Source organism: Lagopus muta, chromosome 1 (genome assembly GCF_023343835.1).
Source record: "Lagopus muta isolate bLagMut1 chromosome 1, bLagMut1 primary, whole genome shotgun sequence".
NCBI classification, from domain to species: Eukaryota; Metazoa; Chordata; class Aves; order Galliformes; family Phasianidae; genus Lagopus; species Lagopus muta.
In genome coordinates, this window is record NC_064433.1 from 167,165,955 (window position 1) to 167,179,068 (window position 13,114).

At 43.6% G+C, this 13,114-nt stretch overlaps 1 protein-coding gene across 4 annotated transcripts in view; it reads left to right on the plus strand.

The window, feature by feature from the left end:
- FNDC3A (fibronectin type III domain containing 3A) overlaps positions 1–13,114 on the plus strand; it is a 114,049-nt gene that overhangs the window by 57,527 nt on the left and 43,408 nt on the right. For 3 of the 4 annotated variants that reach the window (XM_048957289.1, XM_048957300.1, XM_048957309.1), the window contains 2 exons: positions 7,925–8,001; positions 12,395–12,632. In XM_048957289.1, the coding sequence (XP_048813246.1) occupies positions 7,925–8,001; positions 12,395–12,632 (315 nt within the window). Of the gene's footprint in view, positions 1–2,461; positions 2,532–7,924; positions 8,002–12,394; positions 12,633–13,114 lie in introns of those variants that run through there. The other variant, XM_048957315.1, reaches the window with a different exon arrangement.

Consider the following 13,114-nt stretch of genomic DNA (forward strand, 5'->3'; position numbering starts at 1 on the left):
TTCTGTGTATCAGTGTGCTCTTTTCCAGAAGCTTTCTACACACCAGGAGCTGCTGAGACTCACTTGTGCTGTTCACCCCTTAGCCACAACCAGTTACCAGCAGTAGTGCTTCCCACTTGGATCTTTCTGATCTGCAGTGCTTATGGGAAAGTTAAAAATACTTTCTGGTTATAAATACACAACTTTAGTGACAACAACTGTTAGATAATTAACTTGTGGTTTATCCTGAGTCTTTTGATTCAAATGGAACATGACTAAGCATTATGCATGTATATTAAATATTAGTCTGAAGAAGTTGCAGATCAATATTGTTCAGCATAAATGCTGGGAAATCACTCTCCTTGAGAAGAAGCTAAGCTGATATGCAAAGCAGTCAGTCCCGATTATTTTTACTGCTAAGAATAAAAACATATTCATCAAAGCTTCTTTGTGTTAAGAATGGTATATCACATTTAATTAACTCCCTTTGAAATGTAACGACTTAGAGTTCACCTGATACTTAAATTGGAAGACTATAAGGGAGAGAATGTAATTTTTTGACACAGCTCTTCCACAGCTATTAAGTAATTGCCCTTAGCCCAAACCTAAAACAGCAAAGCAAGCTGAGCAGTTTAATAATCTTGACTGCACAGTGAAAGTCTGTGTTTTGTGTTTCCACATTAGCATCTTTGATTCATTGTGTTGTGGGTTATTGGTTTGGTTTTTGTTTTTTAAACAAAAGTAAGATGGAGTTGATGCTGTGCTCCAGTGTTGGTTCACAAAGAAGGTTTAAAAGTTGTTGGCTTATCTATAAAATCTAAAACCATCTTTCTACAAGCTCCCATATGGAAGTTCCTCATGAGGTTTGCACCGTTTGAAGGTGTGGGTTTGCAGTCTTTTTTTTTAAATCAAGAATAGCACAGTGGTCACTGTTTAGAAATAGCTGTAATGGAGCTACATTTATTATTCGAACACAGAAACCATTGTTACCTTTGTCCTTTCAGTGTGCGTGAGGCCATTATAAACGAAAACTGATAGCTGTATTAATGATAAAGTGCTATGGAAATCTGTCATCTCTGCACGTTTGCATATGAGAAGGGATTTTGTGTCCTTTTTCTTGTGAATACATATGTATGGTTTCGTGGGAAAGATCAGGATTTCATTAGGATGGAATCTGTAGAAGTACTGTCGTTAGGCCTCCAGGCTTTCAGTTCTTATCCATTATTCCAAAGCTTGTATGAATGAAACTGATGCTTTTTTTCCTCCTGTTTTTGAACAGATCTACGTGAACATTTTACCTTGCTTTTCCTCGTGTTTTCCAGCCTCCAGCCCACTGATAGATTCGGTAGTCAATTAATATATTTAAATTACGGCTCCCGCTTTGTCAGCGGCTGTTCCCCAGCCTTGATGGCAAAAGTAGACAGATGGATGGGGGAAGGGATTGTTTTGTCAGGATGAATTTAGAGCATAAGGAATGTGTTCAACTGACAGCACTGAAAACTGAAGTCTTCTGCCCACCCCTGCCCTTGCAGTGCTTCCAGTTCCTTGCTTTCCTTCCCCAGCTCAGGCCTAGTGGTAAGTTCTGTGTCTGCTTTCCTTCTGTTACTGCTTGCTTTGATGACATCACACCCAGTGAAAGTCAACCTCCTGGATCCCCGTGACATCTTCCAGTGCCCGTTAACCTGTTAAGCACCAATTTCTCCATATTTTCCAGGCACAGCTTACGAGGCAAATTCAGACCTCCTGTTTATTGCCGTTCTTGGATTTTTGTGTTTAATTGGTGCCGCTGGAAGCCCAAAATAAAACTTTGAGGCCTTGGCCGTTCTGTAAAAGCTAGTGGTGCAACTATTTGTGGCATCTGGGTCTATTGATCGGCCACGGCACGTCGGGGCGCTGCAACGTCAGCCGCGCTCTCCATTGTTTCTGCCGCGGTGGCCTTTGTGTTTGATCCTGTCAGCGCTTGCGTCAGCGATGCATATCATCGCCCGCGTGATGTCAAAGTGTGGGTGTTCGGTTATGGAGACATAGTTAACCTAATGTGCCGCAGTAAATCCTGAATGCTATTTCCTCCTGGGGATAGCGGTGGTGATTCATCGCCGCTCGCGCTAAGTATAGCAGCGCTCATGAGCCGCGGGATCCGCACCGATTAGTATCAAAGGCACCGCAGCCTTCAACGCGCGGCCGCACGGTGCCCGTTAGCGGCCGGACCTCCGCGCCCCTCTCGCCGTGCCGTGTGCCGACCAGTTCATCCGGAGGTAAATCCTACGGAAGGATTTGGCCGAAGTAATCCCTTTCGACTTAATTATGCAGATTAACGGAGAAGCCGCGGCTAAACGCCCGGCTGCTTACCGGCGGCGAGAACCGGTGGTCATAAAAAAAAGAAGCGATAGCTGAGCGGGAGCGTTCCGCTGGGCACAGCCTCCTTCCAGCGGGGCGGAGCGGGCAGCGCGCACCTGAACCCGCGCCCCGCCCGCCGCCCCGCCCGTGCCGTGCCGTGCCGTGCCGTGCCGGGAGCAGCCGCCAGCGCGGCCCGGCCCGGCCCGACATGAGCGGTAAGGCCTGCCCTGGGCAGGGCGCGGGGCCGGGGGTTGCCCGCCCTCCCGCTGGCTGGCGCTGATGGGGGGGCGCGGCAGCGGCTGGGAGCGGCGCGGGGAGCGTGCGAGAGCCCGAGCTCCTCTGGGCGGAGGGACGGCCGCGCGGCGCTAGGAAGGGTCGGGCCGCCCTGAGGCAGGGCAGCGGCGCGGGCGCGGGGAGGGCCGTGGCGGGGCTGCGGCGGCGGTGCGGGCGGCGCTGCCCCGGAAGGGCATCGTGAAGGCCTCCGGGAGGGAGGCTCCGGGAGAGATCCGCAGCGAGCGGCCTTGGCGCTGACTGCGGAGCCGACTCGGCTGCGCGCTCGCAGCGGTTCAACATCGCTGTAAGCGGCGCTGCTCGTCGGCCGTCCCCGCGACGGGCGCGACGAGGTGGGAGAGTTCCCGGGTCAGAACTCAACCTGCTGCTGGCCGACGGGCGCTCCTCCTGCCGCGAGTTTTTCTATGTTTCCTTTTTTTTTTTTTTTTTTTTCTTTTCCCCACGAACATTCCAAGTTTTACTTGGTTTTTATGAAGGCGAGATGTGCACTGAGAGGCTTTTACAAGTTTTACCCTTTGTAGTAATGAAGTAGCAAATTTCAGGAAGATAAATTTGAAAAGCACAGCGATACATCTTGTCTTTTGGGTTGCACCGGGTTAAATACACCTTGACTGCATTTGATGAGCCATTTCTCATGAATAAAGCATCAAACAGAGCTATGCAGCTTGCCTTCTCCCACAGTAATTCCTTCCCGCTTATCCAGAGGGAGAACTTGTGTAACTGAAAGTATACAGAAGATTTGAGGCCTCTTAAAACAGTAAACACATCAACATTCATCACACAGTGATGTGGATGTAAATTCCATTCTGTGCGGTGCACAAAAGCGTTGTTCTGACAGTGCCTCTGACACTGCTTGGAAAGGATGGGGATTCCTCCTGCAGTGCATCTTGCTTTCTGCCAAGAAACCAAGTAACTTCACTGCAGACCTTGCATTCATTAAAAAAAAAAAATGTAGTTCATCAGCTTTCTTCCCTGTGCTTTCTCTTTTGCTGAATGTTCCCATATGGACTAATTCATTCCACGGTCATCTCAAAATCTATTTGGAAGCATATCAGAAGTCATCCTGAGTTAAAAAGAGATTTTCATTTATTTTGAGTCTTTAAAATGCTCAGGATGGGATGCAGGTTTTCAGACCGCTAACTGGACATTCTAAGGTCATGTATTTCTTGGGGTCTGTACTTGTCTTTATGTTTTCATTTGTGTGGCTGCTCGGTTGGGGGATGCTGAAACGTTTCTGTGGATCAACCTTTGTACTGCACTGGAAATAGCTGCTTTTGTTTGTTTGTTGGGACAGAGGCTTAAAGCACTCAGTGATGAGTGATCTTTGGAAAGGATAGTTTACTCGCCTGGATCTGAGTTGTTTTTAAACACCTAAAGAATATTGTCTAAATGTAACAGTGAATTAAAGCCCAACGCTGGCATATCCACTGGCTCACTAAGTGACAAGCTGTTCACATTAGGCTTCCTTCATCCTCTCAGCACAGTGAGTTTGCTTTGAAAATTACTGTGGCCTTAGTTGTCAACATACCTGAAACTTTCATGGTAGAAAATGGTGAGGTTAATGAAAGCTTCAGTGTCTTGTATTCATTATGAAAAGCCGCAAGTACTCTATGGGATACAAGCTGTGTGAAATCGGCCCTCGTTTAAGTATTTAAACCACTTATTTGGATGAATGGCAACTCGTATTAAATATGTTTCTGCTTCTGTTGACCTCTTCACATTTATTTAAGGTAATACTCCAAAGCACTTCTCAGCTTGGTCACTGCTTTTCATGTGACTGTCACTTCTGTTTTAGCTATTCACACTCTGGAGAAACTTCAACTGAAACATTTTTGGGTTTCACCTGAGCAAAAACCCAAAGACGGTTCATTTCTCCATGTAAAGTTCTCTGTAGTTCTGTTATTTGTTTTTTGCACGGTTCAGTCACTCAATTAAGACCTCGTTCTTAAAAATTTTCTTCCCTCCACCATCGTGTGTTAACACTTCATCAATAACAAAGCTGTGATTCTTTTAAGGTAATATATTTCAAGGCTTTTGTATCCTGTTGTGAAAGAGTCAAGTTGGATTACATGCCTCGTATTTTATAGAATTCTATTTCTTCCTTTTTCCCTCTCTTGGCATTCAGACGTAGTTAATTTGAATTCTCTGTCAAGCTCACACTTCACAAAATGAGATGTAACATTACATCTCATATCTCCTATTATAGACATATATGATAAAGCACACCTTGCACTTGGGTAGTACCTCCCATTTGCAGATGTGAGCACAGTTTATCAATTATTAACACAAAGAGCCTTTTAGAAATATTACTGAAACTTTGCCAAGAGTTGGATTGCAGCCTGGGGTGTTTGTATCCCAGCCTTGTCATCTTGCCACACAACCTGTTAGATTATGCTGTGCTTCACTTTAATTGTTAAATTTTATCAGTTGTGCCCGTTGTGTATTTTAAATGCAGGAAAGTAAAGAAATCTGTATGCAGTTCCTCTTGTTGTGCAGTCCTCTTGCCTGTGCAAATGGCACAGGGCTGGTATCAAACACTACAGAGGAGAGCATAAGGATGGGGCAGGGACACAGAAATCACTTTCTTTTGAGCTTCCTGAACCAACAGGGGTTCTTTCATCAGCTCTTATTTGGTTACTTCTTTCAATCTGTTTAGTAGCTCTGAACCTGTGAACACAGCCTTTCATTTCCACAACGTTCTCAAAGCTGTGACTTAACAAAATGTAGCTGTGCATGTCCTGAGAAATTCCTTTTTCTGTTTTAAATTTTGTATTCGGTTATTTAATTTAGAATCTGGATCTCGTCTGTGAGAAATTAGAAACGATCCATCTTCCTATTTTAGGCAGTTGGTGGCTTTTATAGGTCTTGTACTATTTCTCTTCTGCATGCTCTTTTACCTTTTAACCATCATCACATGGAATAGTCCTAGTCTCTTTAATCTGCCCTGATGAAAAAGGTGGAAAGTCACTGTAAAAGTTCTCTGCTTTTTCTTTTTGTCCTTTTCTAGTTCTGCTGTCTTATTTTAAAGAATGGAGTCAGGCAGTGCACGCTGTCCCCAGGATATTTGCCTAGAGAGGTGGTGGATGCCCCATCCTTGGAGACACCCAAGGTTATGCTGGAGCACCTGATGGAGCTGTGGATGTCCCTGTTCATTGCAGGGCAGTTGGACTGGATGGCCTTTAGGGGTCACAGAACAGCACGGGTTGGAAGGGACCTCCAGAGATCATCGAGTCCAACCCCCCTGCCAAAGCAGGTTCCCTACACCAGGTCGCACAAGCAGGTGTCCAGGAGGGTCTTGAACATCCCCAGAGAAGGAGACTCCACCACCTCCCTGGGCAGCCTGTTCCAGTGCTCCATCACCTCACTGTAAAGAAGTTCTTGCGCATGTTTGTGCGGAACTTCCTATGCTGCAGTTTCTGGCCGTTTCCCCTTGTCCTGTCTCCACTCACCACTGAAAAGAGTCCGGCCTCGCCATTCTGCCCCCCACACCTCAGATATTTATAGACCTGGATCAGGTCCCCTCTCAGTCTTCTTTTCTCAATGCTGAACAGACCCAGTTCACTCAGCCTTTCCTCATAGGGGAGATGCTCCAGGCCCTTCACCATCTTTGCGGCCCTCCGCTGGACTCTTTCCAAGAGATCCCTGTCTGTTTTGTACTGGGGAGCCCAGAACTGGACGCAGTACTCCAGATGAGGTCTTACCAGGGCAGAGTAGAGGGGGAGGATCACCTCCCTCGACCTGCTGGCCACGCTCTTTTTAATGCACCCCAGTAAGCCATTGGCCCTCTTGGCCACAAGGGCACACTGCTGGCTCATGGCCAACCTGTCGTCCACCAGGACACCCAGGTCCCTCTCCACAGAGCTCCCCTCCAGCAGCTCATCCCCCAACCTGTACTGGTGCATGGAATTATTCCTCCCCAGATGCAAGACTCTACACTTGCTTTTGTTAAACCTGATCTGGTTTCTTATTGCCTAGCTCTCCAGCCTGTCCAGGTCTTGCTGAATGGCAGCACGGCCTTCAGGCGTGTCAGCCAGTCCTCCCAACTTCGTATCATCAGCAAACTTGCTGAGGGTGGCCACTATCCCCTCATCAAGATCAGTGATAAAGGGTCCCTTCCAACTCAAATGATTCCAATGATTTTTAATGTACTGTTTCCTTCTGTGAATACCAGTGAACATCTCAGTTGGTATTTCTTTAGACATGTATGTAAAAACTCATTAATCTACTCACATAGAATATGGCTTTTGAGTACGAGAGTATGACTAGCGCATGGCTTATCACTGTGAATAAATACTTCTCTTGGTTTTGTCCAAGTGTGTTACTTTGCACTTAGTAACATGATTTCTTCTGCATTTGTATTGCATGGCCACTGACTGCTGTGAGACCCTTTGCAGTTCTCTGAGTGCATACCAAAAACTTGTCACCTAGACATTCATTTCCACATCCATAAACTTTGTTAACACATTGAAGTACCATTCTTGTGGGACTGTTGTGGTCACTGTAGCTGCTTTGGAAGCCCAGTGTTCCCTTCACTTTACTTCCTCTTCTCAGGCCAGTTGGTTCCTCATGAGAAGCCCTCTTTTCTTTTTAGCCAAAGGCAGCATCACTACTTCAAGGGTGTTTGAGAGAGATTGTCAAATGCTGTTCTACAGTAACTCTTTGCTCTCTGAAGGTATCGGATTTTCCAGGCAGTGCTTTATTTTCAAATGCCACCTTAACACACTGTGTTGTATTTGTCTAGGTGTCTGTGAATTCTGTTCCTTCTGGCTCGCTCATTAAAAGGATTGCCACAGTACCACAACTTCTCACTGTTTTTAGTTGTAGACTCACTAGTTTGTAATACATTAGCTTTTCTCTGAGATTTTGTGTTGGTGTCCTGGTTGCCACCTTCTGTTCCTGTGGTGCTGAGACCATCTGAGGTGATAAGTCCATAGTAACAGACCACAAGTTCTGTAATTAATTTTATTCACTATTCTTAACTGAATACTGTCTAGTTTTATCTTTTCTTTCTGTTATTTTTTTCTATTTGGGATGCTTCTTTTAACTTGTCACTTGCAAAGAAGTTTTGCCATAAGCTCTTCCGTGAGCTAACAGGGAAAGGAGAAATATAAGCTGGACAATTATTTTTACTTTGTTTCTGTCTTCCTTAAATGTCTCACATTTCTGAGGGGGCCCTTTGCTATAATTTTATCTGTGTAGCCCATTGCCTTTTTTTTATCCGTGTTACGTTGTATATTTTTCACAGAGACTTTGCAGTTCAACATGTTCTTTGAACTCTCAGTACAGGATCATGAGAATGTTTCTTTAACCCATGCAGGTCCTGCTCAGGTTCCAATGATGTCCCCAAATGGTTCAGTGCCTACTATTTATGTGCCTCCTGGATATGCCCCACAGGTATGTCACTTTGTTTGATTCTTGCATGACAATTATATGGAAGCAGAACTGGAACAGCTAATTCAGTAAGTGAATGTGTCAAGTTTGAGTCACTGTGGTCAAGGAAATAAATAACAGGAGGTATCCAATAATATCTCTGAGAGCTTTTATGTGTGCCTTTCAGTTATATATTAACTACTTACATGAGAATAACAGGTACAGTTCCTTATTTAGTTCAGGATCCTAATGTACTGGCTGTCCTCTGAACATAAAATACAGTTCATGGCCCAGATAGTTCATTGTGCTGAATTTGGGTTAGCAGATATTTTCTCTTGGCACCAATATAACTTTATGTTTGATCATAGCTCATGTCTGGGAATTTCTTTGCAGATTGGGAGTAAAGCAGTTCTGTTAGAAAAAAAAAATGTAGCAAATGTAGAAAAAAAACTATAAGTGTCCATTGAGAATAAGTTGCCCTGTAACATGTTTCTCTGGTTTAACTTGAGATGGGACTCTGCTTTTGTCGCTGCTGTGGGATTCCTAATTTAAATGTCTGAAAACTAATTGTGAGCAAGGTAACCTCCACGTCCTTTAAAATAGATGAAAAGGACAATTCTTCTTGCTTGTGTTTGCTGTCATGCTGACATAGATGTATGGCCTTGTAGATGATCTCTCTTTCTCCCTCAGCTATAGAACAAGTGTAGGGTTAGTAGCTCAGATCTGGAAACCAGAGCAGATGAATATCTCCCTCCACAGTGTCAATCTTTCTCACGGTGTTCTGTTGTGATCAGTCTTCCTGTGACTGAATGTGTCCATGTGAAGAGAATATAATGCATAAAATGCAACAAAAAAATCCCCATTGTCCAGGAGATGTTGCACAAATTATCTGAGCTAGATGAAAAATTGTCAAGAATACGCTGTTAGGGTAGGCAGACTGGTTTGTGTGGTCCCCCTAGTTTTACCTCTGATCTGTTAGAGCTGGCTGATAAGTTGGTTCATACATCTTTCATAGCTGAATTCCAAAACAGTCAGAAGAAAAATGAATTGAAAACAATGAAAGTCCATTTATCTTTAAGTCATAGCAAAAAGGCTTGGTTCCTAACTCATTTTTAAATAATAAGAAGAATTTTTGAACCCAGAAATGAAGCTTTACTATATTCCTCGGGTAGTTCATTTCAGTTGATGAAGTACTTACTGCTTGGAAAGCCGTGTGACCTGTGACAATCTGAATTATTTTTATGAGGTGTTTATCTCCCTATAGGCCAGCTTGCCACAGGCAGGCTGAAGGACAAGGTTTCACTGGGACATGCTTGTTAGCCTTTCGTTGGAGCTTGTTATAGCAGCAGGTGTTGTGCTGGCACAGCCCTCTGACTTCTGAGCTGAGTGCAGGTAGAATAAGCCCTTGTCTGCTGTTTTCATCTAAGTGTCAGAGTCCAGGAAAACCTGTAGTTTCTAAGGCTTCTGAAGCATTTACTGCTGATAAAGCGTGCCAGCTGTTGTGGTTTATGTTGGAAGTTTCTGTGACAAGAAAGAAGATTTGATAGAGGTTTTGCAAACAGCAAAAACTGCTGCAGTTGAGTTATTCTTTCCTTAATGCACCCCCAGCAATATAGTTTTCATGATTTCTTCAGACCTAATATACTTTTAAGTCTGTAACTGGAGATATAATTTGAGAGCTATTGGAAGCCTAAAGCCATCGGTGTGGAAGAACAGCTTTAGCATTTTGTCTACACATTTTCATTTAGTTCTGTTCTACCTCCGCTTGCTTCATCTTCTCTTTGGCTCTGACACAATGTAGTGTCCTCTGTTAGAAGCTGAAGACAGCAATGGAATAAAATGTGTTTATTTTTCTCATGTCACATAAATAAAAGGTATTTCATGAGTTGGTTTACTTCTCCCTTCCTTTTCTATTGGAACTGGAGTTCTAGAACTCGGAAAGAAAGCGCATACATCATTATTCATCTTCCCCAAGCTGTCTGTATTCAGTGCCTGTAGTGAATTTCCCAGTGATGTTTGGTTGTCAAACAAGCCTATGCCAGAACTGTATGTTTTGCTGGTACATTTAGGATAACAGCTTATTATTTAACTTAAGATGACATATTTGACGTGATGCTTTTTTTTTACACACTTTGCTAGGAGACTGCAGTTGAGTTGATGTTGGATGCAGAAGCAAAGTTACAGACATAACTTAAGGTCCCTGCTGCCATGAATTGGGTATCTGTTGCTGAGTTACTTAGTTTATAATCTGTTTGTTTCCTTGGATCTGCTGATAGTCTTAAGTAGCCTGTTTTTAAACCAGATCTGCAGATGAGTTTGTGATAAATCGGAATTTTTTTGTGTAAGCAAAAGGGTCTCAAATGATGAAAAGTACATTTCAGTGTTTAGAGAACATAGTTGGAAAGCAGCAGTTGTAGTTGTATTTCCTGCTGTTACCATGTCCTGCCTTTAGGTACCATTCAGCTATCACTGCACAGATATGACGAGCATTGTCTTTGCAATATTACCCTTTCCCAGTAAGAGGCAGTTTCTATATAGTGAAAATAGTGAACCTACAAAAAAAACCAACCACATGGTATTTGTATGTTCACTTAGATTGTTTGTATTAATTTCCAGCTCCATTTACATAAGTGGGATCAGTTCCATTGCATACACATTTTTGTCTTCTCAATGTTATTGTTTATATATAAATATCTTTGTTCTACGTTACACCAGAGCCATACAGCCATGTCTACATCATTTTTTTTTTCTTGCTACAGTTGGAAAGCTTTAAAACAATTTCCTAGACCGTCCTCACTTACTCTGCATTGGTGCAGCTAGCAGGATGATTTGGGAATGTGCAAATTAGATTGCTGTCAGAGGAAATAAAACTAGGAATTCCATTCCAGACGAGTACCAGATGCACACTAACCTCTAATGATAAAATGGCAAAAACAACGTTTGATCCTTCAAGCAGCTTTCTGTCATGGGCACAGTTCAAGTATTTATACCAGGGCATGGGACTAGAGCTACCCAGGCATAATTCTGTTAAGCTCAAACAGTGGATGTCAAAGCAGCTTGGCACCAAGTGCTTTGATCTCCTGATCTGTTCCTATTGCCCCAGATTACTCACTGGTGTACATGTACATGTTCCACCCAACTCCAACTACCAAAGTGAAAATATTAAGTGAAAACCTAGAGCATAATGTTGCTTTGTTCCCTGTTTTTGAGTGTAGTCATGATATTCTAGATTCCTTCCTTACTATCCTAATTTGCTGGATAAACATTTCATCCAGAAGCTTCCCTCGCAGTCCTCGTATGGCATTGTTTTGCAGCATTTTACTAGGAACTGGAGAACAGTGCATTCATTGGGATCCCAGGTGCTAAGGCTGTTAACCCCACAATGCATGTGAGACAAATCATGCCAGGACCATCTCTGGGTATTACCAACAGTCATATTTATTTGTAAATTCACTACTAGCAGTACAAACTTGTAGAGAGGGTCACAATGGCAGTGTTTTCTATCTGTGGCGTGCTTCAGTGGGTGACCCCATTACTAACCCTTATCTAGGGATGATCATTTTCTGCTTCAGTACTTCTACAGTATCCGTCTTTACCTGTGTGAGACACTTTCCCACGTATGCTATGTGTACTGTACACAGAAATCCTCAGCTCCCTGCATCTTACATGTCTGCATTTACCCTCATAAGGTAATCTGATAAGATTGAACCTGTGGCAGCATGGCTCAGGGCAGAAGGCTCTTCTGGCACATCTCTTGTTTGCCAGGGAGATTTTTATGCAGCAAACAGAGGCTGCCATCTTTTTTTTTTCACAAAGTCAGGATGCAAGATAATTTAACAGAGAAAAAACAACTTACTTTAAACTACATTGAGTTCTAAAGGAATGAGAGGGCTGACTGCTATCCTGCTAGGTATTTTTTGCTTTAACAGCTTGGTGCAAACTGAGGCTGCTACATACTGACAAGAGGTATCCCACATTAACAGTGGAGGTCTGTGTTGGGCGTGTAGCAAAGACCAGGCACTGTTATGCCTTTTTCTCTCCACTCATGCTGTATGAAGTCCATCTGTCTATCAGATCACTTGCAGGGAGCCATCTACTTGTTACACTGTAGAACAAACCCTAGCAGCAGTGTAGCATACAATGTGCATGAATGAGGATGGAAACAGGGCACTGGGGACAAGCTAGGTTAATGCCAGGAGTATATCTAGTTGTTTGTAAGACATTATTCCAGGCTGGATGTGGCTCTGGGCAGCCTGGTCTGGTGGTTGGTGACCCTGCACATAGCAGGGGGTTGAAACTGGATGATCATTGTGGTCCTTTTCAGCCCAGACCATTCTGTCATTCTGTGATTATTGCTTTATTCACTCTTTGCTCGTTACTGAGCTCTTGTCTTTGTGCACGGTCTCTCACTGTACAGGTTATTGAGGATAACGGTGTTCGAAGGGTTGTGGTGGTTCCCCAGGCTCCAGAATTTCATCCTGGTGGTCACGCAGTGATACACAGGCCTCCTCATCCTCCACTGCCTGGCTTCCTTCCTCTCCCAGCCATGATCCCTCCTCCACCACGTCATATCTACTCACCAGTGACCGGGGCTGGTGACATGGCGACGCAGTACATTCCACAGTATCACACGTCCCAAATGTATGGGGATCTGGGTATGTAGCTTATAAAGCATTGCAACTTCTGTCAAAGGAAATGGTGCTGTACTGGCTTCCGAAATCTGTGATGTAGATATATGTGCTTTATCATGCAGATAAGAGTATATCTTGAATGGGAGCTGTGGAAAAACATTTATGAAGATGCCAGTCTTTTTGCTGAAACTTACTATTTCATAAGAAGTTCTTTTCACTTATTTGACTTGTCTGTTCAGTTACCAATTAAATATACTGATTATTTTTTCTGTGCAGCATTATATGTAGGACTGACCTTTTCCAAAGCCATGTTCTCACTTAGTCTCTCGGTAGGACTGCAGCAATGCCTCAGTTTACCCTGTACAGATCCAGTGTACTTACATGTTAGCCATGCTATCTTCAGTTGCCCTGTTCTTCAGAGGTTTCTGGTTTTCCTGTTGATTTCTGCAGAAACACGATTAAAGCAATAGAGGTCTAGTTGTGTTCTCAAACTTAAAACTTCTGTA